Below are 21,074 nucleotides of genomic sequence, written 5' to 3'. Positions count from 1 at the left end.
GGCCCTGCAACCTGTTCTGGTGCACTTTGCTTTTCAATCTCCCCTGGCTCTCCTGCCTGCATTCAACCTCTCCCCCAGGTATCCTCAGCACCTCCCGACAAGCTGCCCCAGCATCCGCAGGAGCACGGGGACTTTCTGCTCCCACTATCCAGGTGCAATCCCTTCCTCTGGTGCCGCTCGATGAATAGTGTGGGAAAAAAAAAAAAAAAGAGTGGGAAGAGGAGGACTTTTAATTCTTTATTTGTAGGAACAATTTGTTCGGTGAGAAGAACAGAGCTCTTACAATCACAATGGTGCTCCTGCCGAGTGCTGTACACAAAGACTCCCCAAGCGAGCGCTCCACGTGCACCGAGCCTGCCGAGCCCCCGTGCTGCTCGCGGGGCTCCCTCCGTGCGGAGCTGCAGCTCCAGTTCACGGATACAATTTCCAGGCAGGACAGAGCCCAGCTCCCTGCCATAACATGGACCTCTGCCCCCCACCGATCCCCAGGATGGCCGCGCTGGCACTACTGGAGCATCACCCACCTCCATTGCTCAACGTGGGCTTTGCTGAGATGGAGGCTTTGTTGTGTACTGTCCCTACCAGGCATTCTCTCCCCGCAGGATAACAGTGCTCATTGCCAATGATGGTCCACTTTTGGACACATCTGTGTGTCTGTCCCTTTCCTGCACCCCACGTGCTCTGCAATGAGGGAGAGAGCAGCTCCACAGCCTCTGAGGAGACCGGGCACTGCCAGAGGTCTTGGCTGCTCCGCTGGTGGGTACAGATCCCTGACAAACTCTGCACGGCTGAATTAAGAAACAGGCTCATTCTGTGCTGAACCACAGGAAAGACAAGGAGCAGCAGCGTTCAGGGAGCCAGAGAGGTTCTTGGAGGAGGAAAAAGGAGAACAGGTCAAGCAGTAGATCCTGCCTGGGACATAATGAGCATCAGGAGTTTAAAGAGCATCACTAGGAATAATGGAATGAAGTTTTCAGGAGGAAATGCAGGTGGAATACCAGTAGAAGCTCCTGACTTGGACTACAGAGCAATCTCCCAAAGGACAGCACAAAAACCCTGGTGTCAGGGCATTTAAAAATAGACCCAGCACACCACCAGTAAATGTAATACATGGAACAAGCCTGAAGGGTCATAGGCAGATGGATTTCTAATACATCTCTTCTGTCTTCAACTCTTACAACTCCGCAAGGAAGCAATCAGCAACAAGCAGGTCATTGCTTTTGGGCCATGCTGGCAAATTATCAGAGGAAGTGTATCCATTTCAACTACTGCAACCTGCTCTTGCACATGAGAGGATTTGTGAGAAAAAGAACTACAACAATCCCATGCATGTCTCTAACTTGAAAACAAATCCCAAGGGCAGTGTTTCCAGTACATAATAATTGACTAGAGCCAGCCAGGAATCTTCTGAGAAACAGGTTTTAGTTGGGAAATACTTCCATTCAGCAGCCACACAGGTTTGAACAAAGCCTTGGTGGGGCATCTCAGAGGGAAGGGTATGGGAGAAGCCAGACTCCCCTGGAGCAGCCAGGAGCCCTGCCAAGGGATGTCCGGGTGCCCGGGCTCCCTCATGAGCTTGGGAGCTGTGGGAGATCAGCAGGGCACAGGAGAGCCCCCCTCTCCCAAAGAAACAGCTCCCCTCTGCTCTGCGACACACAGGCTTTCCATAAAATGGGGTACTTGACCACAAGTGGATGCTGCTGGTGTGCCAGTTTTTTAGCAAAATGGGTAGGAACGGCCAAGACTGAGCATTAACTGTTACAGCACAACTACAGCATTGTCTAGAGAGGCTCACGTCTGCCATTCTCAAACTGGCTGTGTTAAATGGGTCTGTGCAGGGATATCTCTTTTGGACTAAGCGGAAAAGACTGTCAGGTATTAAACCTCTGTGAGCACGCTGGTGGGAACCTGCCCTGGCTGGGGATTTGGCCCTCTGCAAGTGTCCAAAGCCAAGATGTACACATAGTAAATTTGCTTCATTACAGCTGGGAGTGCTGGGAAGACAGGATCTGGGCAAGCAGCTTGCACAGAGGCACATACCCTGCACAGAGAAAATCTGGTGCAGAGCTCATGCAGCCTACAGCTGTCCTGCTGCCCTTCCCAACAAGGGTTTGCCCTGCCTGGTCTTAATTCTTGACAGATCAAAATTGCACGCTCGCACCAGGGAAAGTATTTCTGTTTTAACTGCAGCCTTTTCCTCCTGCCTTACATGCACACCCCGTGTGCGTGCCCGGAGCCGGCCAGCTCACAGACCTGCCCCTTCGCCCGCTCCCATCGCACAGACACCCAGCACACACTCCCTCTTTCTGGCTTCTTGGGTGTGGGTGTTTGTGGGGAGGGTGCTCTGTTAGCAGCTTTGCATTAAGCAGCAAGAAAATAAATAAATAAATACGATTGCACATGAGGGAGGGATTTTGCATCTGGAAGCCCATGAGAGGTCTGAGATGGGGCTCCCGGCACAGTTCGGTACCGGCATGTTTCGCCCAGGCCCCTGGGAGCAGCTCAGTGAACAAAGACCCCTGTAGCTGCCCAGCTGGGCATGACTGTCTGCAGCTGGGGCACCACCTGCAATTAAAAGGTGCACGTTTTCCTCTGGTTTTGAGTCAGTTTTTCCTACAATTTCCCATCTGAGCCTCCGTCACTCCCTCCGTCTCTGTCTCTGCTGAATGAGATTTTTAAAATCCATGATGCAGGAGCTGAGTGTGCAGCCTGCCAGCATGCTCATTTCCACAGCTACAGGAGATGAACAGGTGCTGTGTAATATTTTGGGGCTTAGGTGTTAAAACTCAGCTCCCAGGTGTGACTTGTGCCAGCATGTGACTGCTTGCAAGTAAAAGAATTGCCAGGCTCAAGCCTTTCTCCTGTCTGAAGTCCAGGCATTGCAGTTGCAGATTTGTTGGCATAAGGAGCAAACAAAGGCCACATTACATCTGCACTGTGCAAAGTCAGCCCCGTCTAGCAACGGCACTGCACCGGGCAGCACAGCTGTGCACTGGGCAGGATTTGCCCTGTGCTAATACTTCTGGCTTGTTTGTGAGGGTCTGGGCCCCACATGCAGTACATGTAGGTCTAGAGAGAAAAAGAGGTAGACGGAGAAGACACCAGAAGGAGAAACAAGCACAGAATAAATCAAAGCAATCTTCTACACGCCTGCTCTCTTAGTCTTGGTCAGATTCCTGTTTCATCTGGAGCCCCAGCCAGATGTGGACAGGCAACTGTTGGCACGTCCTGCTGGTCTCCTGTCCTGACTGTAAGGCAGTGACGTTGCTGTGCCTCTTCCAAACCAACCACTGGAGACGGCCACATGGTCCTGATACCCCCTTCCCTTTTGATAGTAGTGCTTTCCAAGGATGCTGGGCCAGGGAAACCCCTCAGCACCTTTTGTGGTGATTTGGACATTCACCTCCTTCAGTTCACAGGGCTCCTGTAGCTTCTTTCCAGAGACAGTTTCATATGCAGTGACTCCTGCAAAGCGTCTCTCATAGTGCCGGTCCCCCATCTGTGTCCTCTGATGCTTGAAGTACTAGTAGAGCCTTCCCTGGTCCTCTGGTTATTCTTCATCAGCTTCTCCTTCAGGCGATGCATGATGGGCTATGGGTTGGGATGAAGACATTTGCCAAGGCAATCACTTCCCACAGCATCCCCAGGCTCAGAGAAGCAATGCTGTGCTCCCACTCAATCTCTTCAGAGCCCTCATGAGCTCAGGATGGTGAGGAAGAGAGGTCAGCCCATTCAGCTCTCAACCATTCCTGGGCACCCAGGGATCTCTGTGGGACAGAGAAAGAAATAAAGAAAAAGCATCAGTTTAGCACAGTAGAGGCTGGGGTAAGAAAAGGGATTCATATGCTGAAGCCAGGAGCGAGATTGCACTTCCCCAGGCCTTGTTGGTCCTGCCTGGTGTACACCGTGTCCACTGGCTCTACCATGGCCTGCAGGTACCGCCCCAGCTGCTGTTGAACACCCCCTGGAAGGCACCAGCAGAAGAACGAGCGCCAGGAGCAGCCACTCTCTCCGTGCCCCATGGGCAGAGCTGGGCTCCGGCTTTTCCCTGCCCATACATTCCACCATGTGCTGATGTTGCACCTCCTCGAGGTGGGTGGCTTCAGCCCCCACGGCTTGCAGAGGTGTTGCTACAGTGCCATTGCACTGCTGAGCTGTGTGAGCGGGATGATCAACCAAGCCATTTGGCAGGATTGCACCTGCGTGCTTTAGTACCTGAGAGAGATGATCTTCCCAGAGTAGCTACCAAAAAGCAAAGCTTCTTTGCATGAAATAATCTGAATAAACAGATGCATCTCTACATAGACACTCAGATCAGCTGTCCAGGAGATGAGAACACACTTCCTTCTGGTTTTAATATCTGTGAATCTACAAAAGGGAAGAAACAGGGTTTTTTCTTGATTGTGGAGATACCCAAATGACAGACACGTTAGATGGAAAAATGGGAAATTAATCTTGAGATAGAGAAAGGAACAAGTACTGGATATGCCTGTGCTTTTATTTATCTGAAAGTTATATTTTAATAAGTACGTGTCAAAGATTATGGTATGTTATGTGAGGAGAAAACAGCATTCAATCAAACCAGAATGGATATGCAGAAAGGAAAAAAACGTATCTATTCTTTGGGAACACAATGCCTCTCTCAGCAGAATTCTGGGTATCCACAATGAAGTTCTATTTCTTGTGGAAATCAAAGATGAAGTTCCAACATGAGAGATGATTTGCAACAGTGTCAGTTGCTAGCTCTTTTTAGAAAATCTCTGGGATTTCCCATGTGGAATAGTAGTAGCTCCACAACTCCAGCAATTTCCACAGGCCCCACAGTCATGCAGCATGGGACTGAGGACTAACAGTTTAACTGGGGATGAAAGCTATACCCAGTTATGAAGTAAAGACAATGAAATCAGTGACTTTCTGCAATGTGGTATGTTAAGCCTGCTGGAGTTTTTCCAGAACGAAACTGGAATCTCTGAGTGAAGTTTCTCTGCCCTTTTTCATCATCTTGAAGTCAAAATACTCTTCTTCAACTATCCTATAGATGGAGCTTGTAAGCCTACAAGGAAACTTGAACCATGCTGTAAGTTTCCAGGGCAAAGACACTGTTGTAGAGTTCAAATGGGATGGAGGAGGGAAGTCTAAACAAATTGCACGTCTGCATTCAACAGAGATGGCCATGAAGCAGAGAAAAGTTACCATTCTGATTCTGCATCCCTCAGCCTGTGATTTAATTGCCTCCTTTCTTAATTGGAAAGAGCCTTGCTCTTCACAGTGGTGCTACTAACCACCCTCATCCCTCACAGGCCGGTCCCCAAGGTCCTGACTTAGTTCATCCTAGGAACTCAAAAGTCAATGTTTCTTGATATCTGGATATTTTGTGACATGATTATTGTAACAGTGACTTTCTGGTATTTCAAATCAAAGTCATGCAAAGTTTTGATGGGAGACAGAAGTCCAATGTCCTCTTCCTGCTGCCCCATTGGATGAGCTTCACATTCAAGCTCTGGTTTCTATGGCAATAATCACAGTTTTGTTTCATGACTGGTAAACTCTTCCGCTCCCCGCCAGCAAATGCATCGGCTGAATTATTCACTGCTAGTAATAACAAAACGGGTGGGAAAACTGGGGCCACCCTCCCTTAGCTCTCATTTCATCTCCACAGGGCCACCTCCCAGCCGAGTGTGAGGACAAGGAGGTGAGTGTGAGCGAGGTACCGCTGAGCTGCCGCAGCTCGCGGGTTCAGCCTGGGCTGTCAAAACCCATGTCTAGAGCTCAGAGCAGCCATCCGTCCCCATGGCTGTACAGCATGGATGTAGGAACCATTTCGTGAACCCAGCTGGGATTCCTTGGAGCTGAGAGCATGGAGAAGAGTTTTATTTCTCCTGTCTGTCGATGGCAGCTGTGGCTGGACCCTTGGAAAACAAGTGGAAAGGGAAGGACTGCAGTTCTCTGGTTTCTGAGGTTTTCCTGCTGCCTTCTACCTCTGCCAGCACGGGGGAGGCTGAGAGATTGGTAAAGCATGGCATCAGCTTTTTTAAAAAATCGAAAGAAGGTGAGGGCTTAGTTTCCTGGGACACCCATGGCCTGGTCGTGCTCTGTGGCACCTCCAGGCTACCTGGTGGTTCACAAGGACCCCGTTTCGACTCGCTGGCTTTAAAGCAGTTACGCCACACATGGCTGCATTTCACTGTGTGCAAACCGAGCCACTCAGAGCAAACATGTGCCATTAAAAAAGAAAGTCACTTATGGACAATTAAGAGATTGGCCAGTTGCCAACAGAAGAGGGGTATAAATCAGCTTGTCTCCACTGGCTTTAATGGAGCAAGGCTGATGGACTCTGAGGCAACCACTGGGCTCTCTAACTTCCTGAAAAGCAGCCACCAGAAATCCAGGCTCTCCTTGCCAAAGTCTCTTTAAACAGCTTCAAGAGGAAATATCCACTGCTTGTCTCCTTCTGCTTAAATCTGCAGTCTACAGGCTGAAGCCACAGCAGAGCAGAGAGAGGGGCCAGCACCCCTTTTACAGCCAGGCTTTCACTTCTAGTCCTTTAGATACAAGGTGGGAAAATCTAGAGAAACAAGTGAATAAGGATTAACACCCTGAATGCTGCCAGCACAGAATGCCTACAACAACTGCATGTGTCCTCTGAGAGGATTAAAGTGCAGCCAGCATTCCCACTCCTCCAGACTAGCTCTTTGCATCAGTTTCAAGGGCAGCTCCTCTGTCTTCAGCTAGGACCACCAGTTCCATCATGGACACCTGCCTGGTGTCCATCAAGATATGAGGGTACCGCTGCCTTGATCTCCATCATCATCATCATCATCACAACACAAGCCAAATGGTCAGATTCATCTCCTTATGACTCTCCTGGAATAGTGACAGGCAATCGGACTAATCACTTTACACAGGAACATTGGTTTATCCTTCCCTCTCATTAATGACATACTACATGGAGCTTTTTGAGACACAAACTGTGGTGAAAATACAACTAATTTCCATCAACTTAATGCCAGTGAAATCCATGGAGTTGGTCTCCATTGTCACCACTGTATCCCAGCGCAAACCCTGGCCTGCTGTTCAGTAACACAGTGCTAGGACATGCTGAGCCCAACTACTTTTGCTCTTGTTCTGGTGTAAATCAGCAGTGTCATTCTGAAGTCAAGGGAGTCTAACTTTCCTTTGCACTGCCATTACGGTGCTGACGTCAGTGGAGCGATTTCAGATTTATGCTAGTGTCATTGAGAAAGGAATTAGACCTAATTCATTTACACCACTGTAAAACTGATGTGCAAGGGGAACTGGGTTTGCAGCACACAGCCCTGTCCAGGCACTGATGGAAGACAGGGCTAGCTACCCAAATAACGGCATAATCTGAAGAATCCTTGTTTATGGTCTCTCAATGTGTGCGTGCACGTAGGAAGGAGGTTTGGAAGATGGCAATTAAAATAAACAGCAGATCACTTATCCTAAACATCTGCCTCATAAAAGGAGAAAATCAGATGTTGCTCTGGAACGCATGCTATTTGCTGCTCCGAGTAACACAGAGGGAGCACAGCTCGCCTGACCTCTTCCAACTTTTCCTCTGCCCTGAGATTTGAATTCCTCAGGGCTCACAAGTCAAAATATAATATTCAAAACAGAAGTCGTCTGAAGAAACCTTGCAGTCTTTGTTCTTGACCAGTGCCTGATCACCTGTGTGAAGCTTGGATTTGCTCACCAGCCAAACGCAGTGAGAGGGATGGACCATATGCATCCTTCAAAACAAGGGATGTGTGGAGACAGGCCACACGAATTCATCTTGCTAACTATGCAGCCAGCTGGATATCACTGATTTACCTTCCCTTATTTTGTTTCAATACATCCCTAGAAGAGGTGGAAGACTAATGATGAAATCAATTTTGGTCATTAGTCATAACACATCCCAGGCTCAAGGGAAGCCATTCTGCAGGGTGAAGATCTGATGAGAAAGTAAAAATGACCTTTTCAATCAATGGGAATCGACTATTGCCCACATAGTCACAGTAGGACTTTGAAATGCCCCCTCCAGGACATATTCCCCTCCAGGAAAATATTCCCTCACTGGCCTTAGGCTGTAGATCAACAGTAGATTGTCTTAGTGGTTTGCTAAGGGGTTTTACAAATCTTAGAAGATTTGTTTCACTCAATCTGAGACATGTACACTATGGAAATCTCCATCTGAGCTAGTCATCTGGATAAATGACTCCTCTAGGAGCCCTAGTCTCAGACTAACATAGCTATCCATGAGGCAGCTGAGCAGCTCTTCCCCTAAGCATCAACAGGATTCAGGGTGGAGTGAGAGCAGAGCAAAGCAGGGTTTTCATGCTACAGACTTCCTGCACTCCAGGCAAACAAGACTGTCAGCCTTGCATTGCACTGTCTCTGCATCTAAATGGGGGTCTTCCAACCTAGTAAAGAATGTCTTGGATTCTCCGCAATTTTCTTTCCTGCCTCTTCAGTCTCTCATTGAAAACTCTTGCTATTTTATCATGTTTCAGCAACCTGTCATCTACCATTTGCCAACAATTCTTCCTGTGACCTTTAAATAGCATCTGTTAAAAGTTCAGGGTGTGAAAAGAATCCCAGGTACAACATGAAATGAACCATCAGTTGCTTCTTCAGAGATCAAGGTAAACGAACCAGTGACAGGAAGCTGAGGTGTAAGATAAGGGCAGAAGGAACCCCAGGGTGTACCAATCCAAGAGTCAGTCTACTTTATGATCACACTTACTTAAGAAAGGAAAAAATTACATCTCAGTCCTTTCAGTTTGCTGTAACCCAAACCTGTGCTTTAGGGCATCTCTGTACTTCACTGTGTGAGGTGGTGTTCTGGGTGACACACAGTGATGCTACTTGTTTAGTTGCACGGCTCTGACACAGCATCTTTCCTCCACAGACTTCATCCATGACTCCTAGGTACAAGTCACCGCCTCGGCACTGCCTGGCAGTGCCTCTGAACACTTTATAATGCATCCATAAGCTCAGGGATAGTATTTCTTCCCTCTCATTCTCCCCTGTACCAGTTTGTGTTTATTTTATACTCCCTCCCCACAAGCTCTCCTATGAGACAGGGATCCAGCAGCTAATGCAACAAAGCCAAACTTTGACACCACTTCCCAGTTAGTGTCAGTTCTTAGCACATGACCATCCAGCTTGCTCCCCACTAGCCAGGCACCAATTTAACTTCACATCTCCGCTTGTTGGCTGTGGTATCAAACCTCTCTGAAGATGTAAGTCCTCTTTGTCCTTTATCACCAGTTGAAGAACACAGATCTCCCACCACTAGGATATCACTCAAATATGCCAGGGTCTTGGTGAAGATCACTGGCTCTTAAACCAGTGCAGATGGCAGTTCCATCACTAAATCTCAAACCTGGATCTTCATTTACTTTTCTGAGAAATAAGGTCCTCATGAAATTCTAGGTTTGAAGGACTTCTTTTTTTCTTGGCAGAGGATCATCAAAGTAACTCTGGAAATCATCCAGAATGTGAACAGTTGCAAAGCAACAGGCTTTTAAAAGCCATGTTATCTTATTTCTCTCTCATTTACTTGCCCCAGCTTTTCTGAGGGGGTTGTTTCTTTCTCTTTTTTTTTTAAATTTTGGGGAAGTGGGAAGGACATTGTTTGCTTTGCTTTTTTTAAATCATTGATTAAAAGCACACGTCGAAGGTGGTTCCCAACAGAGCAACAATTCTCTTTGAAACTATTAAATCAAACTGTAAAATCATGCAGTACCCCAGCAGGAACTCTTGACTGTCAGAGAGTTTGGAGCCTTGTGTAATGCTTTTCTGGGGTTTTATGTTTTTTGGCAAACAATGATTTTTCCTCCTTGTGCGTGGTGGGGAGAGTCTTAACTACTTGTGGGGCTGTCAAAACTACTCACAACAGTAAGGACCCTTCAGTTAAGTGTCACTGGCATTTGACTGGCAAAGTATTGGTGATGTGAGCATTACCAGCTCAAGTAGAGACCCACCACTGACTTCTTTACAACTGCGTTTTCCCCATTAATTCAGAAGTTCTCCGTCTTACTGCTACACTATGATTTGTTGCTGTGTAGGCTACTTGCAAACAAACAAAAGAACCAGCCTTTGATGGAAGCTGCTAAAATGAAGGCAGGTGATTCTTCAATGAGAGAGCATGGCAGGGTTTTTCTCAGGTTTGGTGAGGTGGGATCCCATGTAGGGTCAAGTTATTCCTCAAGGATCCGTTGGTTTCCTTCTGGCCCAGGAGTATTTGAAGTGATAGGCTGCCAGCCCCAGGAGACAAGAGTTGGACCACCATCAAGACAACCAAATTTAAGGGACAATATGACAGAGATTAAGCCCAGGTACCTTCTCTGCCCTGCTTTTAGATGCAAATCCATATGAGAATAGCAAACAATGGTCTTGTGGATGAGGAAGAGGCAGGGATCTGATAAACATGACAGAAGTGGCATATCAGCAGGTCATTTAGTGCTTGCCTGTCAATGCCTGGAGGGGCTTCACACAAAAATAAGTCCTACATTTTAAAAAATAAGTATTTGTGGACACTTGGCCTCAAGCAATGAAAATATTTCTCCAGACTTAGCGTCATCGCTTGTGGAATTCAGGTCTGAACTCTTGATTTCCTCCAACTGCTTCAGACGCTCCAAGGATTTCTGGGAAACCTTGTAAATGGATTTTGTGTGGTCTGTTTAACTGTTTTATGCAAAATAACCTGGGGTCAATAAAAAACGGAAAATACTTTTTATTTTAGAAAGTCCAATACTGTCTTGGGGCAGCTCTCTGGCAATGCACAGAGCGCTCAGCCAGGGTTTTGTTTTCTACCACAAAAAGCAGGGATCTCCTCTCTATTGCCTTGTGACGTGAGGAGATGCTTATACGGGAGGATCCTTCTCAGCTCTGTTGAGGGACTCCATGAGCTGGCAGCAGCCACTACAGCACTCTAGTCCTAAATTGTTCTTAAAAATCTGATTTGAAAGACCAAACACAGGGAATTAGGAGTAAAGCTGTCAAGGTCAGGTGGCTTAACAGAAGCCATCATGAAGGGATCACACCTTTCCTCAAAGCTGCATGAAGCCATCACAATGCCCCTCAAGGCTACCTCCGTGCTGTATTGGTGCAGGGTCCAGCAGGCAACAAGCAGAAACAAAGCTGCTCCTTTTACCTGTAAAAGGCTTCCTTTTTACTGAATTAAGTGGGAAGAGTGAGCTTTTCCCATGCCTAGCATATCATTGCTAATAAAGGGGGGACTGAGCCAGATTCAGATACCCCATCCACAACCAGTGAGCCGGCTGGAGTTAAGGGAATGGGCAATAAGGTCCAGATCTCTGCTACTGATTCACTGGCAAACATCCGAACCAGCTGTCCCATGGTTGGTCAGAGACACAGAATCATTCTTTCAGAGGAATTTGGTGCATTTCCTACATGCATACACCCGTAACTGGCAGTCACAGATACCCAGATTGTTCTACCCTAAATTCTGCCTCCTTGAACCAAGCATTTCCGCCATGGCTGTCAGCCTTGAACAAGGGACAGGGACACAGGTGGAATTCACACCAGCTGAAACTGGGCATTATTATCTCCCCCTTTGGAAACACAGAGGCTTAACATCCCCATTTGTGCTTTGCTGTGAGCTTTTGTGATGCTGCTGTGGTTCCCTTGAGGCTCTTCATGGAGGGAAGAAGCAGCAAGAGAGTGCGAGACACAGAGGACGTCCTCCCTCCATCTCTCACGTCCAGCTCTTCGTCTGTCTCTCTCGCAGACGCTGTTCCCATGCAAGGCTCCAGTGAGCATGATCTCTGATCCCAAGGGCATGAGTGGAATGGCCTTGGATGTGGGAAATGGTTTACAACCAAGTCCCTTATCCTCAGGCAGCCTACGAACCCCACGCTAGCCCCAGGGGTTAGGCAGAATGCAGGGAGGCTGAACAAGAGATTTCCACCGCACTTACTAATTGCTGTGCCCTGCTGGGCTGCCGCAGCCCGCTCTGTACTCCGGGAGCTGGCAGCTGCTGGGGTTTCCCTTCCTGCCAAGATTGAGAGGTGCCCCATCAGGGAACCGTACGGGTGGTTTGTGTCCGTCCACCTCCAATGCTCCTGCCGCCCAGCCCACCTCCACGCCACTCTTCTCCTTCCTCAGTTAAAGCCCGCGTGTGAGATGCATCGGATGCTGACCCCACGTGATGCCAGAAAGGGTCTGAAGTGAGGCCGGGTGGAGAAAATGGCTCTCGTGACCCTCCCCGGGAAGGGAGGAGGTGCTGCTGCCTGCAGCCCCCGTGCCGCGGTGTGCGGCCGGCGGCTGGTGTGGGAGCGTGGTCCCACCGGCGGCTGGGAGGAAGGAGGAAGGGAAGGCATTTGCCTGCTTGCATCAACACTAAAGTATTTCCCTCATTTTCAAAATGGTGCATTTCATCTGCTGATCTCAAAGCAGTTGGGAAAGAAGCGTTATCTCTCCCAGCCAGCAGATAAGTGGTTAGGATCTGACCAAGGTTGCTTAGCAAACTAGAACCGCTAGTGATATTGTAAATCTGGTTTCCAAATCTCCAATCTTCCAACAGGTCTCTTCACTCTGACATCCCCTAATGAACGTGTGAGCTAAAATTAATGTTAGTTTATGATCAACATGATTAATGAGGTAATGTGGGTACTACTTTAGACTCAAAGACATAGCGGATGCCATTTAACCCACAAATAAAATTCTTTATTGAAATAAATCCCTTCCTTTCCCTTAGAAGAACATATTCTCCAAAACTGTCTATTATCTATCTGTTTGACTTCTTGGGATTGAGACATGGCAAAGAAGACATGGGGCAAGGCAGTAGCTGCCCGTGAGATGTGATTATGGGAGGAATTCAGTTCTTGCGATTTCAAATCACTCTGTTGTGTTACACAAATTTGTATTTGGCAAGAGGACCCAGGCCATGGGACAGCTCAAAAGCAGCTGTTCCTAAATATGACTTTGGTGATGTATTTTTAAGCATCACCGCTTGGGAAGGAAGAACTCACCAGTTTCTGTTCTGCTCCCATTCTCCTGCTGGAGGGGGACCACACCCAGAGATTTGGAAATATTTCAGGGGCTACCCAGGACAGATTGGGCTTGTTCAGGGGCTCGGGCTGCCTTTTAGCCAGACTGCAGCAGGTTCAAAGGGTGAAAGGGAGGCTTCTCTGATGAATGGCAATCAAAGTAGAAAGAGAAACTGGTGAAATGTTAATGCTGCAGCAGGGCAGGAAGTGCTCTCTCTTCTCAGGATTGGTTACAGGGCTTGTAAAGGTCAGGGTTTCTTTTTTAGAGTCTTAAATTTTGACAACATTTGACCTGGCAAGGTATTGCTGCTGCCACAGGGAAGTAAGAGATATGCTGGTGCCCCTTGGGATAGCTGATGGCAGCTTAAAAACTTGATGATGGCACGAACATTAACAGTTCAGAAGGAAGCAGGCAAAGAGACCAGGGGAAAGCAAAGAAAAGAGGGAGAAGAAAGAAAAGCCACAAGTTTTTGAGGTTTTCTGAAGGCAGATTTTGAGAGCCCATACGGTTTGCTAACACTTAGAGAAAGGCAGTTACGTAAATATAAGTGATTCAGCACAAAGAAACCATCTGCAGATGGTGGGTGAGTCCTTCCCTCCAGTGGCAGCAGTGGCTCTGACTAACAAAGTACATAAATAACACAGAAGCACTGTAAACAGCATGGCCATCCCTGTCACAGCCCTTTCACCATAACCATGCTGCACAGTGACTGTCCTGCAGGACACATGTGGCCCTGGGGAAGGTGGAGGTGGCATTAACTCTCTCTTAACTGGCATTCTTCCCACGCGTTTCCCTAACCCACACAAGACACAGCATAAGGCAACTCTCCCCCATGCTGTGGGCTCTCAGCCTGTTTTACCACAACAGCAGTTTCTCACCTCTGTTTCCTAAGACTAAAGAAAGGCTGATGGATCCTGAGCAGCAATGCAAGTGCCCTGCTCTCATCCACCCAGGGAGCAATTAGGCATCACAATAGGATGCTGAATGCTGCAGAGCCGTGCGGAACTGCAGAGCACAGCACTGAAACCGGAGGCAGGTGGGTCCCCGCACGACACCGTCTCCCACCTAAGAACAAGCAGAAAGTCTTATTTCAAAGACTGAGCAGCATGTTATGCCCCTCAGACTTTCTCCCCGTAGACTATTTCTGAAACACCCACATGCATGGCTTCAGTATAATATAACATCTATCGGAACTCCTTCTCATCCCCTCCTCACAGTATTTAATCTAATAAAGATCAAATTTATTTTTCACCTCACACAAGAGTAACCTAAGAGCAAACACATTCATCTCACCTTGGGTATTCTGGAGTCACACAAACAACTTGAAGGAGAGTCTAAATGGCAATTATCTGCAATGATGGTTATATCACTGGTGTTTGGAGGACACTGATCTTTGGAAGTCCTGAGGCTCTATCATCCCATTAAATTGGTGACAACAATATTAGAAATACATAACTATGTAGGCAGGGAGAGGGATGGAGCCCTGGCCATCCTTTATTTCTATCTTGTGCAACATACCTCCAATAACAAAAGCAGCTCTGGAGCTTAAGTCCCATTTTCGAAAGTTCCTTGGGTAATCACTCATAGATGAGTAGATGTTATGTGATGAGAGTAAGTCTGATTCTTTTTCCCTTATCCTGCTCACCTCCATCAAAGGGTGGAGTGCAAAGTTTTGTGCCAGGGCTGATAAATACTCCCAGGGTTTACCGAGCTAAACCTGTGGCAGAAAATTCTCAGCCTCGCTACAGCCTGTTTCACACTACGCTTTGGATTCCTTCATCAAAGCCAAGCGACAGCCGCCCGAGCAGCGGCTGGCTCGCCGGGATGCTGCACACGGCTGATGGTATCGCAGGCAGACACAACACAGCCTTGCAGCGGGCAGCGACCCAGTTCTGCAGCGCAAACAGCATGAAGGCAAAGGCCAGGAATCCATGGGTGGAGCAAGCATCGCACCTGGGTAAATACAACCGCAGCAAAAAGGCCTGTTTTCCCAGAGCCCAGCTTCGAGCTGGTGATTGCACCACAGCAGCCCTCAGGGGCTTTTCTGCTTTGCTGTCTGGCAAGCACCTTCTTCAGCGAGTGAGCAAACGGCTGGCATTTGCCACGGAGATATAAAAAGACTTCCCTGTGAGGTGGAGCTCAGCTTGTTGATGATCTCATGGTTTCAGTCACGGTGACCTGCTGCACTTGATGGATGCATCCCTTCCTCCAGTGCCCCTGCCCTTGCCCTCCTTCAGCAGCAGCTACCTCTGTCTTCAGCTGAGTTTTCAGCCGGAGAGGGTGGGATCTCCTAACCCATCCTTTCTGGTACAAATTTCAGTTGCACATAACATAACAGCAAGACCCGTCCTGGCCTCCAGAAAGGCGGGCTGGAAGTGAGACAGCCCTTGCAGAAGTTAACCAAAGGAGAGGAAAAGCCCAACAAAACCTCTCCAGGAATATGCAGAAACGGCAGGGGCAGAATGTTAAAGGGACACTGGGTTCTCATTTCAGTGATTTATTTACTGTAATATCCCTGTCCTTCAGGACAGGCCAAATCTTACCTCACAGCATCATGATGCTACATGGGAAGCCCAGCTGTAACCTGAAACCCCATTTAAAAATGGATGGTCCATCTGCAGGAATGACAGCCCTGGTATTTATAAGGGGTTCAAGCAGCTCATCTACAGCCCTCCGATGGTCTGATATGGAAGGGCTTTCAAGTTTATTATATTTTAAATCTGTTGCATAAGTTATGACAGCACTGAAATCTGAAGGCCTCCAACTTCTTACTGGAGAGTGACCAGAAGCTCTGTAATTCTTCCACATTCGCCCCTGTGGTACAAGGGCTCACTGCAATTGCAAGAGGGCAGAGCAGCAGTCAGGATCACAGGAGTTTCCAACAGTGTGATAAAATAGACAATAAAGAACCCATAATGTGCAATTAAATAGTGGTTTCTGTGGCACAGAAATCCATCCTGAGGGAGTCTGTGTGGAAATTGTAACAGCCTGTCATAAATTACTGGAAGTCAAATGTTAACAACTTCCATGTAAGGAAGATAAAAGGTGGAGCGGGTGAGATGCACCCATATATTCAGCTCTATTATTCTTGCGTCAAAAAACAGTCCATCCAGCCCTTTAATCACTCAGCAGCTTAACTCTAAATTGTCTCTATTATTATCAATAAAGTGCTTGTCATTTACATTGCCATCTTTTGCAGGAGCTGTGGATGGGGCTGAGGATGCCTGCAGTGAGAGGCACAGGCACAGGAAAAGTAGTGCAGCAGGGCCCTGCCATACCTTGGCTGCCCTCCTTGAACAGAGATCTCAGGAGGAAGGATCAAAACAGAATAATTGTGAGCAAAGGGATAAACCAGAGGGGACACAGGCACAGGAAATGGTGTGCCTCTGGGGTGTCCCAGACTCTTCTGTCCAGGGAAGAGGTAGGCATCCCATCATCCTGCACAGGACTAACACAGCATGAAAAACTTTTGGGTGACTTCTGAGCACAATATAACCATCCCTGTGTTTACACTATAGCTGAGGAATCCTCCAGAAATGCACAAGATGACTTAACAGGTCTAGTTTCTATTAGTCATTTACTTGTAACAACAGCAACTGGAACTCCTGGCTAAAATCACTGGGGATTTCCTCGGGCAAAGCCATAGCTTGGACCTGGCTTTTCTGATGCTATAATTACCATGTGTACAGAAAAGCACCCATTAGCATTCCCTGACTTCTCTGGACAGATTTGCATTGATGTTTGTGATGCAATTCCCTCCTTAGCCTGGCTTCTTATATCACGGACAGAGGAATGAGGCATCCCTGAATGAATCATGCAAGAAGCAAGGGGGATGGAAGAAAATCATCTGCAAACACAACCTTTTTTGCCATCAGCTGAAGGAAGGAAATCTAACAGAGATTTAGGGTTAATGAAAGCGGAAAGCTTTTGCAGGGGTTGGAGTCACTTTTAGATTAGGCAGGAGGACTAAAGACTAACTGATAAATATAACAAAAAATGGCTTTCTACTGCCACTAGGCAAGGGTTGCCCTCTTGGTGCAAAGGGTTGCATCTTATCCTTCGGTGATTCAGCCCCAGTCTCTCACCCTCTCGGTGGTGAGGTGTAATGACCTAGTGGCAATTGTTTTACAGTTAACCTCACAGTACCCTAGATAAGCTCTGTCAAAGTAACAAAAGGGTTTAATGGTTAAGTGAAACTGGATCAGGCTGAGGTTCAGATTCCTGCTGTGGAAGACAAGAAATGACAATATGTGGCAGTTGTGAAGCATCTTCTCTCCAAACGCTGGGCCACCACTTGCAGAGACACTGCCCTTCCAGGCACCGCACGCCTGGCAAGCTCCATTTTGCAGGCAAGCATGTTGAAGCACCAAGATGTGAGATGAGTCACGGCAGCGGAGCACAGACCTCAGCACTCTGGGTTTCAAACCTGGGTCCTGCATCATAGATGCTTTGTCACTGCGGAACAGGGTGCTATTTTAATGTTGTACTCCTTCCTGCAACTCAACAAGCACCTCACGTAAAAGCTTTTGTGCTTCAGAGAGGATTGTGATCTTGAGGAGTTTTGTACAAAGCCTGAACAAACATTTCAGCACTACCGAGTCACGTGTGTTTCAGTAACAGAACAATCTCTACCCAGTGGCAATATCACCCCAACTGCTTTTCAGGGATGGCTACAGACACTGAAGGCCGGGGGTGTCTCCATGTCACTCCAAGGGCACCCTGCACAGCAGGACAGCTCCAGCTCGGATCTGGACCACAGATAGGTTTACACCCCTAATACGGCCAGGGTCCTGCCCGGGTCCCAATCCGGCCTGGCTCCCACCTCCCCGCAGGAGGTCTGACTGTCCCTGGGGCAGCTGCCGGCCCCTCCGCACGTCCTCCGGGGCTGCTCATGGCAAAACCATCTCAGCAAAGCCGCATTGGTGCTCGCCACGCAGCACGTGCTCCTCTTACCGCAGGCACTGGAAATCGCATGGCCGCGGCAAGGCAGGCCCGTTCGCTGCGCTGACCAGCGTGCGAGATGGACGTTCCAGGAGAGGTGAGCTACGTGGACCTGTCCCTTCCAAACCACAGCTGCTGGCTGGCACGGCTGGCATTATGAAGACACCCCAAGATAATAAATAAAAAGCAAACTAAGAGCAGCTAAACTTCTGGGAGCGATGCTGATGCCAAAGCCCAAGCAGCATCCCTGGTGCCACCCAGGCGCCCGACCCCTTCCCGCAGCTCTCCTCCCAGGAAAACCAAGTCTCCCCACTCGCACCTCGCAGCTGCATCTCCCGCTTATCACCAAGGCCATCGCCGCGCCAGGGCAGGGAGACGGCTGTCCTGATTTGTCTCCATACCTGTCAGACACGCTCACTGCAAAGGCACGCGTGCCTGCAGAATGACAGAAACGCCTGCTCCACACCCTCCCTAATCGTGCCTTGGCAGGCAGCAGAGCAGCCTCTGAGAAGGAAGCGAGCTTGCTGTTCATTTCAGAGGAAATCATCGCTCTACACAAAGCTTCAACAACTCGGGAAGGAACCTGGGGGCTGAGGGGAAATCGTGAATTATTGCTTTACATAATCCTGCTCGGTGCCAAGGATTGGGAAGGGACTTTCCAAAAGCATGGGCTTGTCTTGGTGTCTTCTATAAGGAAGAGGATGAAGAGGATGCTTCAGAAAAAAACTTGGTTGCAGGACTCAAATGCCCCAGCTCCAGAAGGGGAGGGATGGAAAATAAGGGAAATAAAGATGGTGTATTCAGGTAGGGACATCAGGGATTTTCAATTGTTGTCTGTCACTGGTTTTCTCTGGGCACCTCTCTCTACAGGTGGAGGCTCCTAATAGAAAACACATTTAAAAGAGCATTTTTAAAGTTACCTTCTATTTCTTTCAGCACTCATGGACATCAGAAGTTGAAAACCCCAGCTAATGTCAGTCAGAGAACAAGCAGGCACTACCCAAGCATGTCTGTCCCAGTTTCCAAATCAAGATGCTTCTCTCCCTAGCTATGGCTTTTATTCAAAAATCAGTGCATTTGGCAGAGACTCTTTTCTTGGCTGTTTGATTTGTGGCACTTTGGGGGATGCTCACAAGCATTTCATCCCATCCATAGGAGCTCCATCTTAAAAAAAATGCAAGGAGGCTTTGGCACATTTTTCACTTGGCTCCAGCAGAAGACTGCTGAGAAACCCTAATTTTGCCATGAAATAACAGCCTTGGGCTACTGGGTGCTGGATGAAGCCCCCTGAGCTTCGCTTCATTCCTACACAGCATCCAGGGCTGTGTGGGTGCTGTGGAGCCTGACAGGAGAGCCTGCCTGAAACCTCCAGAGGCTTTTTGTCCCTGCAGCCCTGAGCAGAGCTGAAGAGCCGCAGCAGCCTGCTGGAGACAGCTCTTTGCCCTGGCTGCATGGCTGAAACTGGGTCTGTCCCCTTTCCACCATCAGAGCACCTGTGTGGATCGAAGAAACACCTTCCTGACATGTCAAGAGAGTTTTGAGAGGCATTTCACCACCAGCAAAGACTGCTTCTATGCTCAGAGGTTTTATGCTTGGATGCAGCAGGCAAAGCTCATTGCCAGCACAGGAAAGGTAACGTATTCTAGTCCACGAGCCATGCAGGCTCCCACACAGGCGTCGTGTTGGCAAAACACGGTGACTATGCCAAGATTTCCCTCTGCAGCCACTGTTTGGACCAGCAGCTGCTGGCTCCCGAGTCCCCAGCTCCACTTGAGCTCCCATAGTGATCCCAGCAGAGTGAGTGTGATGTGCAGCTCTGCTCCCAATCAGGGCAGCTCTGCCAGCACTGGTCCTTGGGGGTCTCTCACTGCCCCAGGGAGATGGAGGGGAAAGTCTTGGTGGAGGCCAGAGGCAGCTGGGGACAGAGAAGAGGAAGGGATGAAAAGTTTCCCCTTTCCAAGCTGCAATGGCAGGAAGGGAAGAGCTGGTTAGAGGGGTCACAGACAGGGATGCCAGAGGTGCAAGTCCTGTGCAACAGGAGGGTAAGATAGAAAAGCACCAGCAGAAGAAAGTGGCTGGAAGCAGTCAGGGAACTAGGGACAGTGCTGGGCAGTGGCATCATGGCTTAGCTCTGGAGCTGGGAAATCCTGCAGAGCTGGAGTGCAGAGGCACAGCTGCTGCGTTTGCACCTCACCACCACTCCCAAGGAGACACAAGGCAAGGCAATACCTACACAGGATGATTTCATGTCAACTTTCTTAATTTGCTTGTTTGTTTAAAACCAAACCACAGAATTTTGTGCTGTTCATGTGCTGTGTTTTGCATGAAACCCATTGCAGCTAAAATGACAGTGAGATGCTGAATGCGTCTGCAGCTGTTTGGCTTATACAGTCATCTTCCTCTTTCTCTATCACACACCCACACCAACACACACAGTTCTCTAGCAGGGTTAGGTAACCCAAGGTCAGCTTTAGGCCACCTCATGACTTTGTACTGGTTGGAAGGGGAGACAGGAAAGAGAAATATTGAGGTCAGGACTGTAATATGCAATAGAGAGAAGGTACATCTCCATCCAAAACCAAGGCACAGGACAGTCTGATCCTGCGATCAATGCTGGAAGCGAGGAGCACAACACCAGGGACATCCCTGCTCCTGCTCCACTCTCACTGCAAGGGGACACCGCCGTGGTGCGGGACTGCGCTGCAGAGCCCCAGCACTCGAGGTGTGACGCTTTTCCTACACCGAAGGAAAATAAACACTACAGACAGAAACAATCCAGGTGTTTATTATGGAGCATCTCAGGTTTCCAGTAGGAGTTTCCTCCAATGACAAAAATCCTGGGCTTTTCTTCCCACTCCAGCAGTGTGAAGGAGCCATAAAGTTGTTGTAATGAGCCTGCTGAAAGTTTTGGCTGGCAGAGAATAACGGAGCAGCACAGCCACGGGTGTGACATGCTCTGTGCCTTCTCCAGTGTCAGGCCAGGGAGGGACGTGACTAGGGACTGGCTTGATACTGCTGTCTTGTGACCCCTGGCTCTGAGACTGGCAGATTGAAAAGGTGACACCCAGGTTGGACACCCAGGGCCAGGATTTGTTGGATTTTTACTGGACAGT

The 21,074-nt window shown here is 48.5% G+C and overlaps 1 protein-coding gene across 1 annotated transcript in view; it reads right to left on the bottom strand.

Moving 5' to 3' along the window:
- Window positions 1-224: 224 nt before the first annotated feature.
- ADRB2 (adrenoceptor beta 2) overlaps window positions 225-21,074 on the bottom strand; it is a 37,160-nt gene continuing 16,310 nt past the window's right edge. Inside the window, exon 2 of the mRNA XM_033006429.2 lies at window positions 225-3,767. Within this exon, the coding sequence (XP_032862320.2) occupies window positions 3,733-3,767 (35 nt within the window). The 3' untranslated portion in view covers window positions 225-3,732. The remainder of the gene's footprint in view (window positions 3,768-21,074) is intronic.

Source organism: Tyto alba, unplaced genomic scaffold (genome assembly GCF_018691265.1).
Source record: "Tyto alba isolate M040663 unplaced genomic scaffold, T.alba_DEE_v4.0 Super-Scaffold_17, whole genome shotgun sequence".
NCBI lineage: Eukaryota > Metazoa > Chordata > Aves > Strigiformes > Tytonidae > Tyto > Tyto alba.
This window is presented reverse-complemented; position numbering and strand designations above follow the sequence as displayed.